This window comes from Etheostoma cragini, chromosome 8 (genome assembly GCF_013103735.1).
Source record: "Etheostoma cragini isolate CJK2018 chromosome 8, CSU_Ecrag_1.0, whole genome shotgun sequence".
Classification (NCBI taxonomy): Eukaryota; Metazoa; Chordata; class Actinopteri; order Perciformes; family Percidae; genus Etheostoma; species Etheostoma cragini.
In genome coordinates, this window is record NC_048414.1 from 14,055,806 (window position 1) to 14,068,651 (window position 12,846).

General features: G+C 40.9%; 1 protein-coding gene across 3 annotated transcripts; it reads right to left on the reverse strand.

Annotated features, from left to right (window-relative positions):
* Positions 1-3,268: 3,268 nt before the first annotated feature.
* LOC117949282 (G-protein coupled receptor 22-like) lies at positions 3,269-12,411 on the reverse strand. 3 transcript variants are annotated; one of them, XM_034879400.1, is made up of 3 exons: positions 11,969-12,411; positions 9,712-10,767; positions 3,269-5,655 (listed from the first exon to the last, which is right to left on the reverse strand). In XM_034879400.1, the coding sequence occupies exon 3, from the start codon at positions 5,649-5,651 to the stop codon at positions 4,335-4,337; it is 1,317 nt and encodes a 438-aa protein (XP_034735291.1). In that variant the 5' UTR covers positions 5,652-5,655; positions 9,712-10,767; positions 11,969-12,411; the 3' UTR covers positions 3,269-4,334. The 3 variants fall into 3 exon arrangements, with proteins under 3 accessions (XP_034735291.1, XP_034735290.1, XP_034735289.1); XM_034879399.1 differs by having other exon boundaries at positions 11,913-12,411; XM_034879398.1 differs by lacking the exon at positions 11,969-12,411 and having other exon boundaries at positions 9,712-11,804.
* Positions 12,412-12,846: the final 435 nt, after the last annotated feature.

Here is a 12,846-nt window from a genome sequence, read left to right on the forward strand (position 1 = left end):
GATTGGTCAAAATTGCACCAAATTCACGGTGATTGGTTGAATTTGTGAATTGATGCGATTGCAAAATCCTGGTAGGACTGAATGCGTTTTAAATCTGTCCAACCCACACACACACAGGGACTGGGCCTGCAGGCACGTCTGCACTTCTGACTTCTTTTTGTCCTTCACATTTTTGGTTTAGTGCGATAGTCTACAATTCCTATTACCATGCTTGATAACAGAAGCATTTCTTGTGCTATCGCCAATTTTCTCTTAATATAAAATCCAGAATTCTATTTTTTCTATTTTTAATTTATAATACTGCAATAATTGGTATTGTCTACATTAGCATGCATTTGATATTGCTTTTCCCTGTTCAACTGGATAATAAAGGAGATCACTTCACTTGTCACTAAACTCCTGCTCTCTACTAATTCCGACAGTTAACAATAATCTACACAGCAACAATTTAAAGGCAGACTGGTGTGTTATTATTTTGTCCACCATTAAGGTCATAGCAGGTAGAGGTCATACTCCATTGTCCGCCTTTGATTCCTGGTTTCTATCTGAGCCATATATTTTCTTGTTCAGGTATTAAAGGTTGTAAATCAGAGATGTATATCTTCCAGCGCTATGAAGGGTCCTTCCATCGCTCTAAATGTAGCTTGGTGAGAGTAACATTTGGAAAATAACCACATGCACCAATTTGTCAAGCTGTGCTGGCTGGTGTGCTCAATTCACTTTCTTCTTCTCTACGATAGCAGAATTAGAGCTGAGTGTTCACTGACCTAATGCAATACAGCCTCCATACGGACAGACTAATATGATTTCCCAGGCTTTTATTATGTGTCTGTGGCTGGATAGAGAGGAGACCTAAAGAGATGCATCTGAATTGTGCATAGCTGCATAAGAGAGGCAGCCATTGAATGAAATGTACAGTATGTGATCAAAGTCAAGTGATTCTTAAGGCTCAACGTGAACCTCTGCTAGCGTGGTGGTGTATTGACCTATTTTTTTTTTCTCTGCAGGTCACCTCGGGTTTGAGGTGTCGTGTAGGTTAGCTAACCTGTCCAATGTGCTAACCAGAGGCATGGCAGACATTTGTAAATGTCCACATGAAAGTGGTCCCATGTGGGCAATTTCTTGAATCTACGTACAGTCAACATAGTAGCCATCATAACAATAAACGTAGATTCAGAGTTTAATTAAACAATACAGTAAATGCTTGCCCCTCACAATATTTGGATTATTTTGAATTATATACAGAAGAAAAGGGAAAACTAAGACATTGGATGAGATTTACAGCGTAAATTGGACAGCATTTTTATGACTCAGTCACATGCTAAACTGAACATCTTTATGTGTGTCACATTGAATTTAAGATTACTTAACAGATATTTTTGGTGTTTATTTTTACTTTAATTCCTTATTAAGATGAGTACCTTGAAAAGCAAAGTATCTCCAGGTTATGTCCCTTTTTCTTTCATGATAATGAGATTAATACAAAATAGAGGCTACCTAATATCCTACTCAACATTTTACAATCTACCCCAAAGCTCTGAAAAATGTTTTGCAACTATTTCACAGATATATGCTGTTTTAGGAAAAGTACATCCACTCTAATCTTGAGTCAGTGTAATTTGTGGCGTTTCAAAGTTCTCTTGTTGCACTCCTAATTGGATTTCTACCCCAGTTTGAGAAACTACTGAGCCTATCTGTGCTTTTATAGATTGGACCAAGGTTAGAAACTTCATCTAATTGTGCCAGATCCAGAATCCAAACAAATATAGCAAGAAACATTGATAAAGAGAGGTGGAGCTATGGAACCTGAAAATGAAGCTGACTAAAAACAGAACAAAAGATTCAATACTTATTGTTGTTTCTCCTTTTGATGGCCTCAGTGTGTTACAGTGACACTGAAATAGTTCATGGTTAAATGAACATTGCTTTATATGTTACAAAAACATCATCTACTAACAATGAACATGATCAACTTGATGCCAACTGCTGCTGTCCACACAGTCTCAGTAACTAGTAAGCGCAAAATACTCCCCTCCCAAACAGAAAACAACAAGAAACAAGAAGTGAATGTCAGACTGAATAATGTAGTGTTAACAAAATGGCAGTTCAGTCAGAACATCAGGCTATTTTGGTTGTGCTTGAAAGACCTTTTTGCTTAGCCACTGTGGCTGCACATCAGGATGGAAAACAAATTGTGACCTCAAAGCCTAGTTAGTGTAAATAGTATTGGTCTTTGAGAGGTTATTTTAGAAGGTAATCAATGCAAATGATTTTTTCAGTAACACTAATGAGGTTTGGAATAGTACCTGACGTTTGACATTTGAGCAGAGGTCTATATTCAGATTTAGAACTTAGCTGGTAGTTTCATTCTTGTATTGGTAAATAAAATAAATCTTTACATTTGTTTACAGATACCCCACCTTTGAGATTTGCCTTCAAGAATATAGCTTATTCACATATGTTTGTTAAATGTATCCTCTGGCTCAGTGTTTCATCTCATAGGCCATCATTTTCCCTCCCCTGTCGGCAAATCTGTTGCTGGCTGTGATCCCATCTCCACTCTCCATCACAGACATGCCCTCAAGGTATTACTACAGTGACATCCAGTCTGCCTGTTTACAGCAGGGTCATAAAGAACCTTGCCTGCATCAATATCCCCAAATCAACCCTTTCTGTTGTTCTGCAAACCACATGCTGGCAGCCAGAGAAGCATCTGATCGAGGTTGTGTAATCGCTCTGGTAGCCAATAGTCCAGCGCTCTTAGGATCTAAAGGGCTCATCAATTTTCTATTACACCTGAGACAGCCAAGGCATAACAAGCTCATTATTAAGATATACTGTGAAGTACCGTTTGCATTTGTCTTTGTGTACCTTTTTATGATTACATGCACTGACATGTTAGATGGAAAAAAATCATTCACTCAGGGAGCTGAGCATGACTTCATACGCTAATTGGAACTGCATCTAGAGTCGGCATGAGAGTGCAGATTGAATGTAATTAATTTGACAGTTTTTTTCTTGTAGATTATTAATCTGAAATCCATCTGCAGCTGTATAAATAAATTATTTCTACTTATTTAAGGCAAACTTGGTTCATAGACATGTTGATCCTAAAATATAAGGCTGGCTGAATTACAGTCTACTGGCAAGAGCTGGTAAACACAATTTCACTATCCTATTCCTTGATAAACAAATGAGGAAATGCACTAGAAATGCATGGCTAGAAATACACAGACAGGGAAGAAGAATTTAATTTCGTTCTTTGCGAATTGTAAACAGAATTTTTTATTAAGCTTAAGATTTTTGCAGTAGCTCTTTATTGCAGTTATGGATTTGCTTATTTGGAGAGCGTTGTTTTTCGGCTAGTGTTATTAAAAACAGACAATTTGATAATACAACCATTTTCAACATTTTCTTTTAGTTTGATTAAATAACTTCTTTATTAAAACAGCATCTGAGAATTTTATTCACTTTTAGAATTAAAACAATATATATATTTTTTTTTTTTTTATTATGTTCAATATGTGCTCTTCTTGTCACAGTCCCTGTCTCACCATAAACTCATGCTCAAGTCTTCAAACCAAAATAAGGCAACTGTAGATTTTCCATTTGGCTCAAAGACATGACCGTTAAAGGGAAACAGACTAGGCTTTGATTACATCTGGTTTATGTCAAACAAGGTGATGAGAAACATGGTCTTCTGTTTTGTCTGTGGAATGCAACTGATCTTTAACTTTAAAAGCAGTGATTGTGAACAGTACACCATAGCTTTTTCGACTATTGCAACATAACAGACACTACTTTTGCTACTTCCTTTCCATGCCTGTCTCTTCATCTTTGACCTGTCTGTCTACCTTCCCTCAGAGGGCTTGCAGTCAAAGGCCAGTGGTCACTGGGGACCAAGGGCAGGGTGATGAATGGCAGTAATCTCACAGTTGTTACAGAATAAACACTTTACTTGGGGGAGGGGATAATTGGAGGCCTTTTGCTGCTTAGGTGAGTGAACACGAAATTTATAATACATATACATAATAATTCCTACTTCTCATTCTATTTATATACCTTGTTTACCCTATGCTGTACGTGTATTATGTTTGTACACAATGCACTGTATGTTGCTACCGTTACAAAAAGCCATGCAATATCTACAGTACGTACCTACGTTTGTTCTCAATAAATAGTAATAAATTATCCACCTCTTGATTTTGTACATTCTATTGCACATATTTACATTGCTGCTTTGGATTAACATTTTCCCTTTTTCATCATGACCTGATGTCAGTTTTAGCTGCTTTTTATTGACTTTAGACCTTAAAGATGAGGAGTTCTTTCTTTTATTCCACGTCCTCAGAAGACAGACATTTTTGTCGGGCATCTCTGTCCTCAAATGTCACCTTTTTGTTCCGCTTTGGGTCGATCCAGGAGTTGTGGATAATGGCATTATTAGGGGTAGGATCTGCTTCAATGATCGACACCACTCGCTTCTTCATCTTGCTTTTCAAGACTTTCTGAAACTTCTGCCTTGTGAAGGCATAGAGTAGAGGGTGAAAAATAGTGGTCCCATAAGCCATGACCAGGAAGCCCAGTCTCAACTTGACCATTAGGTCACTGGGGCCCACACTCAGGATAACTGTGTTGAGCACTGTGATAGGCGTCCAGCACAGCAGGAAGGTAGAAACAATCAGGAGGGACATCCTGAAAACCCTCTTTTGGCGCTCTCGCCTTTCTCTGTGCCGCTTAACAGCCCTACGCAGGGCAATGATGACAGAGACAGAGGTACGCATTCCCAGTGTGGGGTTGCGACTACCACTGCTCTGGGATGCATCTGTGGCTTCTTGCTGCGTTGTCATGGCTGTCATGGATGGCCGCTTTTTCCTGCGAGCCTTCTTCTTCTGTGAAGTGTGGAAACGTGTACCGATGCGAATGTTGAGTGCCTGCAGGATCTTTGTGTAGGTGATGAGCATGACAACGGCAGTAAAGAAGAAAATAGGAATCTGAGCAAGCAGGTGGTAATAGAGGCCAAGTTCTGTATAATACTGGTTAGCGTGGACCACATTCTCCACCACTGTCTGGTTCAGATCAGCATGGCCCTGGGCGAAGAAGCCCACCTCAATAAAGGGGACGAGGAAACTAACAAAGGATAGCACCCAAATGGCAGCCAGCAGGGTCAGGGCACGGCCCATTGTCAGCACCCGGTTGGCTGGTTTGACCGAGATGTCGTAGCGATCAAGGGTGATAGCAAGCACATTAGCAGCAGTAGCAACACTAGCAAAGGAGACACAGGCTTCATGGAAGCAGCAGACGAGGGCAGTGTCTCCCTCCAAAGAGAGCAACACCACCACAATGGTAAGGGGGATGCAGCACACACAAACTAGCACATCCAACACATGGAGGTTCATCGTAACAATGTTACTGACGGAACTAATGAGGTTTGACTTCATACAATAGAGGGCAAGCACAGTGAGGTTAGAGCTCATTCCCAGGAGGATTTCCAGCATGAGGAAGCCAGTCAGGGAGACCTGGAAACTGACAGGATAGGGATACGGGCTGGGGGTTGCCGGACTCATGGTGCGACTCATGGGTTCAGTGTTGTCGGTGACCGTTACGTTGCTCATTGTGGCTTCTTGTTCCGGGCAGGGAAGGATATGCATTATCCTGCATGTAGGGAGAAGAAAAAAAGAGAATTCATGGAGAGGAAAAGGAAAAGAAGGGGTTCATGTTTGTGGATCTCTAGAAAGTTGTAATTAACAACACATCCGAGAAATTGTATCAGACTAGTGCAGTGTAGTGTAATGCAATGCAATTATAAATATATAAGGAAGCATACTTCCTCAGTGGAGCACGGGGAACAGCTGTGCCGAGTTACCTCTGATTCAGAATAACTGTTGCCAAGAATCACAACTCTTCCTGTTTGACTGCCACTTTCACGAAGTTGCTCCGTTGCAACTTGGACATTTTTTAAACTATCACGATTCTTTTTATAACTTTTTGTGGGTTGACCGAGCATACATACAACATTTTCTCGCAAATCAGATTAATGCTCTAGGAGGAGTTTAAAAAGTAAGTTTTACAACCAATTACAACAGAAAATGGTAATTAGCATTTCACTTCTAGACTTCTTACTTCTAACGCTCAATGAGGGTGTCTCTCTGAAGTCTTACAAATCAAACAAGACCTCTCATGAGCCGTGAGCCAATCGTTTCCCAGGAAGAGGAGATGGACAACTGGAAACCCAACGATGCCTCTGCATTTTCTATGGACCACATTGGTTTTTCAACAACAGTTGCTTGAGCCAGTTGCTATTCCATGTCACAAAATCCTCCTACCATTTTGGCCAATAAGGAGACAATTTAAATGACACCATGGACTACAGTGAAATGCTCCTCCAGTGATGTGTATCTCTGTGTTTCACCATAAACAGGGACTGTTATAATGTGTAGCACACCCTGAACAAGTTATAATTACTTGTTTCTATATAATTATTTAAATAGGTAGTTCAAGTCTGTGTGTGTGTGTGTGTGTGTGTGTCTGTGTGTGTGGGCCATGTTTAGCTACATTTGTGGGGACCAAAAACTGTGAATACAGTATACTTATGGGGACCTGACAGCTTTGTGGGGACAAAATGCTGGTCCCCATAATGTTAAAGGACTTTTTGAGGAATAAGACTTGGTTTTAGGAGTAGGGTTAGAGTTAGGTTATGGTTAGGGTAAGGGTAAGGGATAAGGTTAAGCATTTAGGTTTGATGGTTAAGGTTAGGGTAAGGGGCTAGGAAATGCATTATGTCAATGACTGGTCCCCACAAAGATAGCCAGACACGAGTGTGTGTGTGTGTGTGTGTGTGTGTTTGTGTGTGTGTGTGTGTGTGTGTGTGTGTGTGTGTGTGTGTGTGTGTTTTAGAGGTTTTGTATTTTTGCACTTTTTTTTGCATCTTTGCTTTGCACTTTCCAAATGGAACCAAAAGAAACCCACAGACACACCTGTAGAAATGAATTCATATAAAATACATTTTGGCTTCAAATGTTTTCTCTAGTAAGTTGAGACATGTTTCTCTGGTCTTGTGTTTTCTGTATCTCACAGTCATGTGTTTACAGCAGTGTGTTTAGTCGGTTTACAGATGTCTGACTTTGATGAAAATAATATAATATATAACCCTAACCCTACAGTTTTTGCCGCAAAGGCATGAACGGCTCTCTGGGGAACATCCACCAGACTGTTGTTGGCTGCAGCAAGCAAGGAGGGCAGGGAGTAAGCAGAAGAAGCGCCGCAAGCCTGGCCAATCAAACCAACGCCAGATAGATCACATATAAAATTAATAAATGCTAATGCTTCAAATAAACTCAAGGAAATGCTTTGTGAGGATTATTACCATAGCCCGGCTGAAAACATGGCAGCTAGCTAGCAGCTCACAGGGTAGGTGAATTTAAACGTCTGAGTTTAAAACACATTTTGTTGTCATGTAAGGTCCATCTCCATGTTGCACAGACATTTTAATTGCATTTTATTTTTTGAAATCAGTTTGACATTGGAACAATAACGTGTAAAAAATTATATCAGCGGCCGATCTGTCGTGCACAAGTAATGAGACCTATGATCCCTCAAAATTTGGTATATTAACTTCTCATTATTTCAGAATTCCAAAGCTTGTGACGGGGCGCTATGGAGCCCCCTGGCAATGCGTGAGTCCAATCACTACAGAACTTTATAGTTTTTGCCAGGTCTGACATGTGTGCCCCTCAAAAATCTGAGTGACGTAGCGGAAAAATAATCCATTTAAAAAACACACGTTCCTTTGTGCCTTCAGTGCAAGGCACCATTGGGGCTGTTGGACTAACAACAAACTGTAAGTTGGGTTTCTGTGTGTTTTCTTCCCTAAAGAAAAATTTCTGTCGGACGGATCACACACAAGCTATCATCAGGCCTGCTACGTTTTTTTTTTTTCCTCTGTGTCTCTGGTTTTGTGTGTGTGTGTGCATGTATGCGTGTGTGTGGTACCACAGTGGGTTAACATGTTTTGAGGATTTTTACATTTAAATCAATTTAAGGAGGAATCATTTTGTTTAGTAGTATTTTAAGTGAAAACTAAAAGATAAAGAAAGATAAAGAAAGGGATAATTGTGTGTAATATCATCTGAAGAAATATTGCAGTTAGTATTATTTGTACATTTAAGTTTTCATCCAGTTTAAATTAACAACATCGTTCTTTGTTAAAGAGTTGTCTTGGGTCAGTCATTTCAATACAGTACAACAGATTTGCTGGGTAACAGTCAATCTGGAGTGTTGGGGTGCTACACCTACTTTTTCAAACTCCTCCTAGAGCATTTGCTTGACCTGCACAAAACTTGGGACATAGCATCTTCTGACCGACCTAACACAAAACGGCATTAAAATAATTTTTATAGGTTGAAAACTACAAAAACACCAACTTTGCCCTATCTTGGCCAAAATGAAGGCTTTCAACGCAAAACTTTAGGTTCTTGTTTGTCATTACCCTCTGAAGGTCCCCCACACATTTTATGAAAATGTGCAAAAAGTTTAAATCTCATCCGATTTTGACAAAATTTGGATGATACCATGTACCACTCCTTAGGCCACCCCCACAGTGGAGTACTGACTGGTCAAAGTGGGCGTGGCCTATGGGACCCACATTTGGAATCACCACTTATACTAATGTGAACAAATTTAAATTTACAGTGTAGATATACAATGGGTCTTCAAGCTCACATACCAAAAATTACACGTGGACCACTAGCTGTTGCCATGCTGTGGTTTTGCATTACACAAACATTACATCCACGTGTTCACTGAATCAAGCTGGATCACATGATATTGACAAAACCCATTTCTGCTTAAAAGAGTTTTCGCAATTTTGCGCAATGCGCTAAGCCAACTTTTTCAAACTCCTCCTAGGCAGTGCGATTGATCTACACAAAACCTGGTACGTCGCATCTCCAGAGGGCCCTGGCAAAAAACAATGAAAGAATGCATATTTGACGACTAAACATTTTCCTAGTTAGCTACCAAACACACATCATACCTCAACCAAATTAAATGTTATCAGCAGAAGACTTGAGATTATTTTGCATGGTCCCACTACAATGCTCTGCACCGAATTTGGTAAAGGTCGGCCATTAGGGGGCGCTATAATCAACGTTCATTTGTTTCGGCAGATCTCAGCTCAAATCATTTTAATGGGAAATTTGCAATTGCGTTATCTCTGCCACAGTGAATTTTATAGACATGAAACTTGTTATGCTTGTTCGGCATGCCGTTCTGAGCCACCGTACCAAATTCGGCGAAGACTAGCCATTAGGGGGCGCTGTAGCCAAATTAGACCAGCTTCAGCCCTTCTACTCAATGTTAATGCGATATTTGCAATGGCAATATACCGCAGACCTTACAGCTCACACCTCTCAATATTTCTTGATTTTTGCCTCCCCACCATTACGCTTTGAGTCCCGCTTTTGCGGGCTCCCCTGGTTGTCTGGGGCCCCTGGAATCAGGAGGTTTGGACCCCATAATAACTGCTTGCAGTTCTGGTTAATATTTGGTTTGGGGAGAAAACTAATACACATGCAATCCAAGATAAATTGAAATGACTGCAATAGCACATGCAACATTAAAATCATCCAACCTCTCCTAAATAAATGAATCCAACCTAAACGGGGTTCTAGATGACATGGAGAAAAACAAATGTTTATGTTTTATATTTACCCTTCCCTCCAGCACTATCTGAATACCAAGGCTGCAAAATCAGGCCATAGAGTCCATGTTGTATCCACAGAGACCAGCATCACATCCAAACATAGCCAGTGGAAGTGGGTTTCCGCTCTAGCAGAGCCCCCCAGCGAGGCTTTTCCTTTCACTTCTAGTCCCTCCCAGAGAGGCTGATAGCCGGAAAAACACCTGTCCGTCTCGCTCAAGAGTGTCTATGGGCTGCCAGCTTTTTTTCTGACCTTAATGGTAAGAAAGCTAAAGAATCCGCCACCTACAACCAGTGGATTTTAGAGAATAATTATGCAAATGTCCTCTACAGCCTTTTTCTACAATCTGTGGTCCGTTTGCTTTGGCAATGTTTGGAGCTCTGATGGATGAGTGGAATAAGGATAAGATGTCAGGGCCACCTCCTGTTTATAATCTCATGATATTCCCAGGCAGAAGAGACCCATCCAACCAAGAAAACAAAGAAACACAGACTCTTTCCCCTGCACAGGGCTGGAATGTACTGCTCATAGTACAATGATCCAAATCCTTGCCTTTTGCTTTTTTGTCCTCCGTGAAAAGAGAGTCAGATCTGTGAATACAAAAAAGCAGTTACATCCATTTGCTTGTACTCCAAGAGGCAGAGTTTGTCAGCCAGCCATGTATATTCTTTAGTGTACACCATAATAATGTCCAGCATCTTTCCACGAGAGGTCAGTGTGTCCAGGCAGAGTTTAGGCACATGTCCCTGGGAGCACTAATGGAACGGGCCTTCACTTTCCACCTTTCTCATCAGTCTCTGTACGCCTGGCTCCAGCTGCCAATGGCATGAAAATCGAGCACAGGTCCCCAGTTTGCCCCTCGACATGCTGAACCCTCAATCAATGGAGATGGTGTGAGTAGAGCAGATTATTAGAGTCCATGTGTGTCAAATCACCATGACATGTGATCACTGAGACATTTGTGATCACCAGTTTAGATGTGTGCATGGAAGGGGGGTTGATTCAGCGATTCAGGAGAAGGTCATCATCATGAGGTAGTACTGTATGAGTGAGTTCATCAGAAAACCTGTGGTAGATTTGCAAAAAGATCCCAGACAAGAATTGGTCTTTAGACAGCAGGAGTTGCATACATTATCTGTCTGTCCTTCAATGCAACATCTTTCTGTCACAGTGACATGAGGAGAGAAAGGATAGAGTAATGGAAGATAGGGAGAGAGAGAGTAGGAGGAGTAGGATAGGGAAGTGTGGGGGATGCGTTATTGAAAATAAATATATCCTCTGCAGAGAGGCAACAAGGAAACTCTCATTAGCATAGCAACAAGCCTCTGATGTCTTATCATGTTCCTGTGTATCGCCTGATTCACTTTACATCTTTGTTATTTCATTTACATAACACTAGGACTTTTAAAGGGCTTGCACAAACGTAACTGGTATTTGACATCCCACCCTGCTGTTTTTTGGGCTAAAGATTGACTTCAGTAATATTGATCTTTTCTTGTTGTTTTTGTGTAAATAATTACAGGAAAATGCTTAGTGTTGATTACTGTATGTCACTTGTGTACAGCCACAGTGGTGCTAAAATGGTCATACAATTTTAATGACAGGCCAGACTTGCTAAGAGCCTTAGCGCAGTCTAATTTCTTGGTGCACTTGTCATACATACATGGATGCCCCCTCATGTTTGGGATCTATGTAATCTCTTCAGAGAAAAATGTCAGTCATAGTTGTTGTTTCAGTGAGAGATTTCGTACTTTACTGTGCCACAATGTCAGCAGAAATGATCAATGGGTGCCATGCGTTTAGTACCAGGCAAGACAGAGGATCATGCATGTTATTAAGATCCACAGTTTTAAAGTGTACAGTTGCATATCATTCAGCCTTACTAATGTGCTAAATTAAGACTAACATACTAAAACTAATGTGTTTAGTATGTTGGGGCCCCCATAATGCATAAACAAATTATCAAAACCCTTTTAGAGTGTGATGTAATACCAGCTACTTGGAATTGCAAGTTCAAGAGTAAACATATTTTAATCAGTTATTAATGAGTTTCACTTCAACTATAACCATATATTTCTAAATAAGTCAACAATATATTATAACTGAGGTAAATCAGTAAAATTGTGTTGATAATTTCTAATCCCATGCATTTGTTGTGGTGACAAATGTGTGGCGTTGAGCTTTCTTTGCTGTCACATACATTCTACTCACCTTAGTGTAATCGAACCGATAAGTAAAGTGCCCCATCAAGACACAGCAGAGCTCACCATGCAGGGTAAACACTGATGCTCTGGAGCTGGTCCATGCACCACGCTGTCCCCTCTCCTTGCAGCTCTGCAACCATCTAGGTCGACCGATTGAAACAGCTGGTTTGTATTCTGCTCCCTCCAGCGGCAATCCAAGAATTGGGATTGAATATTGATGAACATACAACGGTTACACAACTGACAGATGTTCTTTCCCTCCCAGACAGACAGAGAAAAAGTCCACAGAGATCAGTCCGGATAGTGATGTTGGTAGATTTTTTCCTCTCCGTTGGTCCCCCTATTTTTATTATCCATCCATATGGACAGGTTTGTGAATACTCACCTCACAACTCTCTGTTGCGCTCCCTCCCTGCCTAACGGTCTAGATAGGATTGCAAACCATCAGACTTCAAGTATCTCTCTATATCCCGCTCTGCTCTCTTCTCTCCCTCTCTCCCTCACTCCCTTATTTCTCTTTCTCTCTCTCTCTCTCTCTCTCTCTCTCTCTCTCTCTCTCTCTCTCTCTCTCGCTCTCTCTCTCTCGCTCTCTTACTGCAGAGGTTTGCAGTGGTCCCCCAGTCCTGATTGGTCTTCTGTAATAGGCTTAACCCTTTCCTCTCCAGTGAGGGGAGGTATATCCTTCTGTTCTGACTTTATCCTCTCTTCCCTGACAGTGGCGGTGACATCCCGTGTGGGGCTGTAGTGATTAGGAAAACAGTTTCTACTTTGCTTTCACACAGGGACTTTAGATGACACTGTGCCAAACACACAACCTGCTGCATAGTCTTAGAGACAGACCTGTTACCGGAAAAACTGCAGAAAATGCAGGATTGATGTATTAATTAGCACTGTCACGATGTAATGAACAAGTAATGTGTTTGTGCACTGTAGGGGTGGGG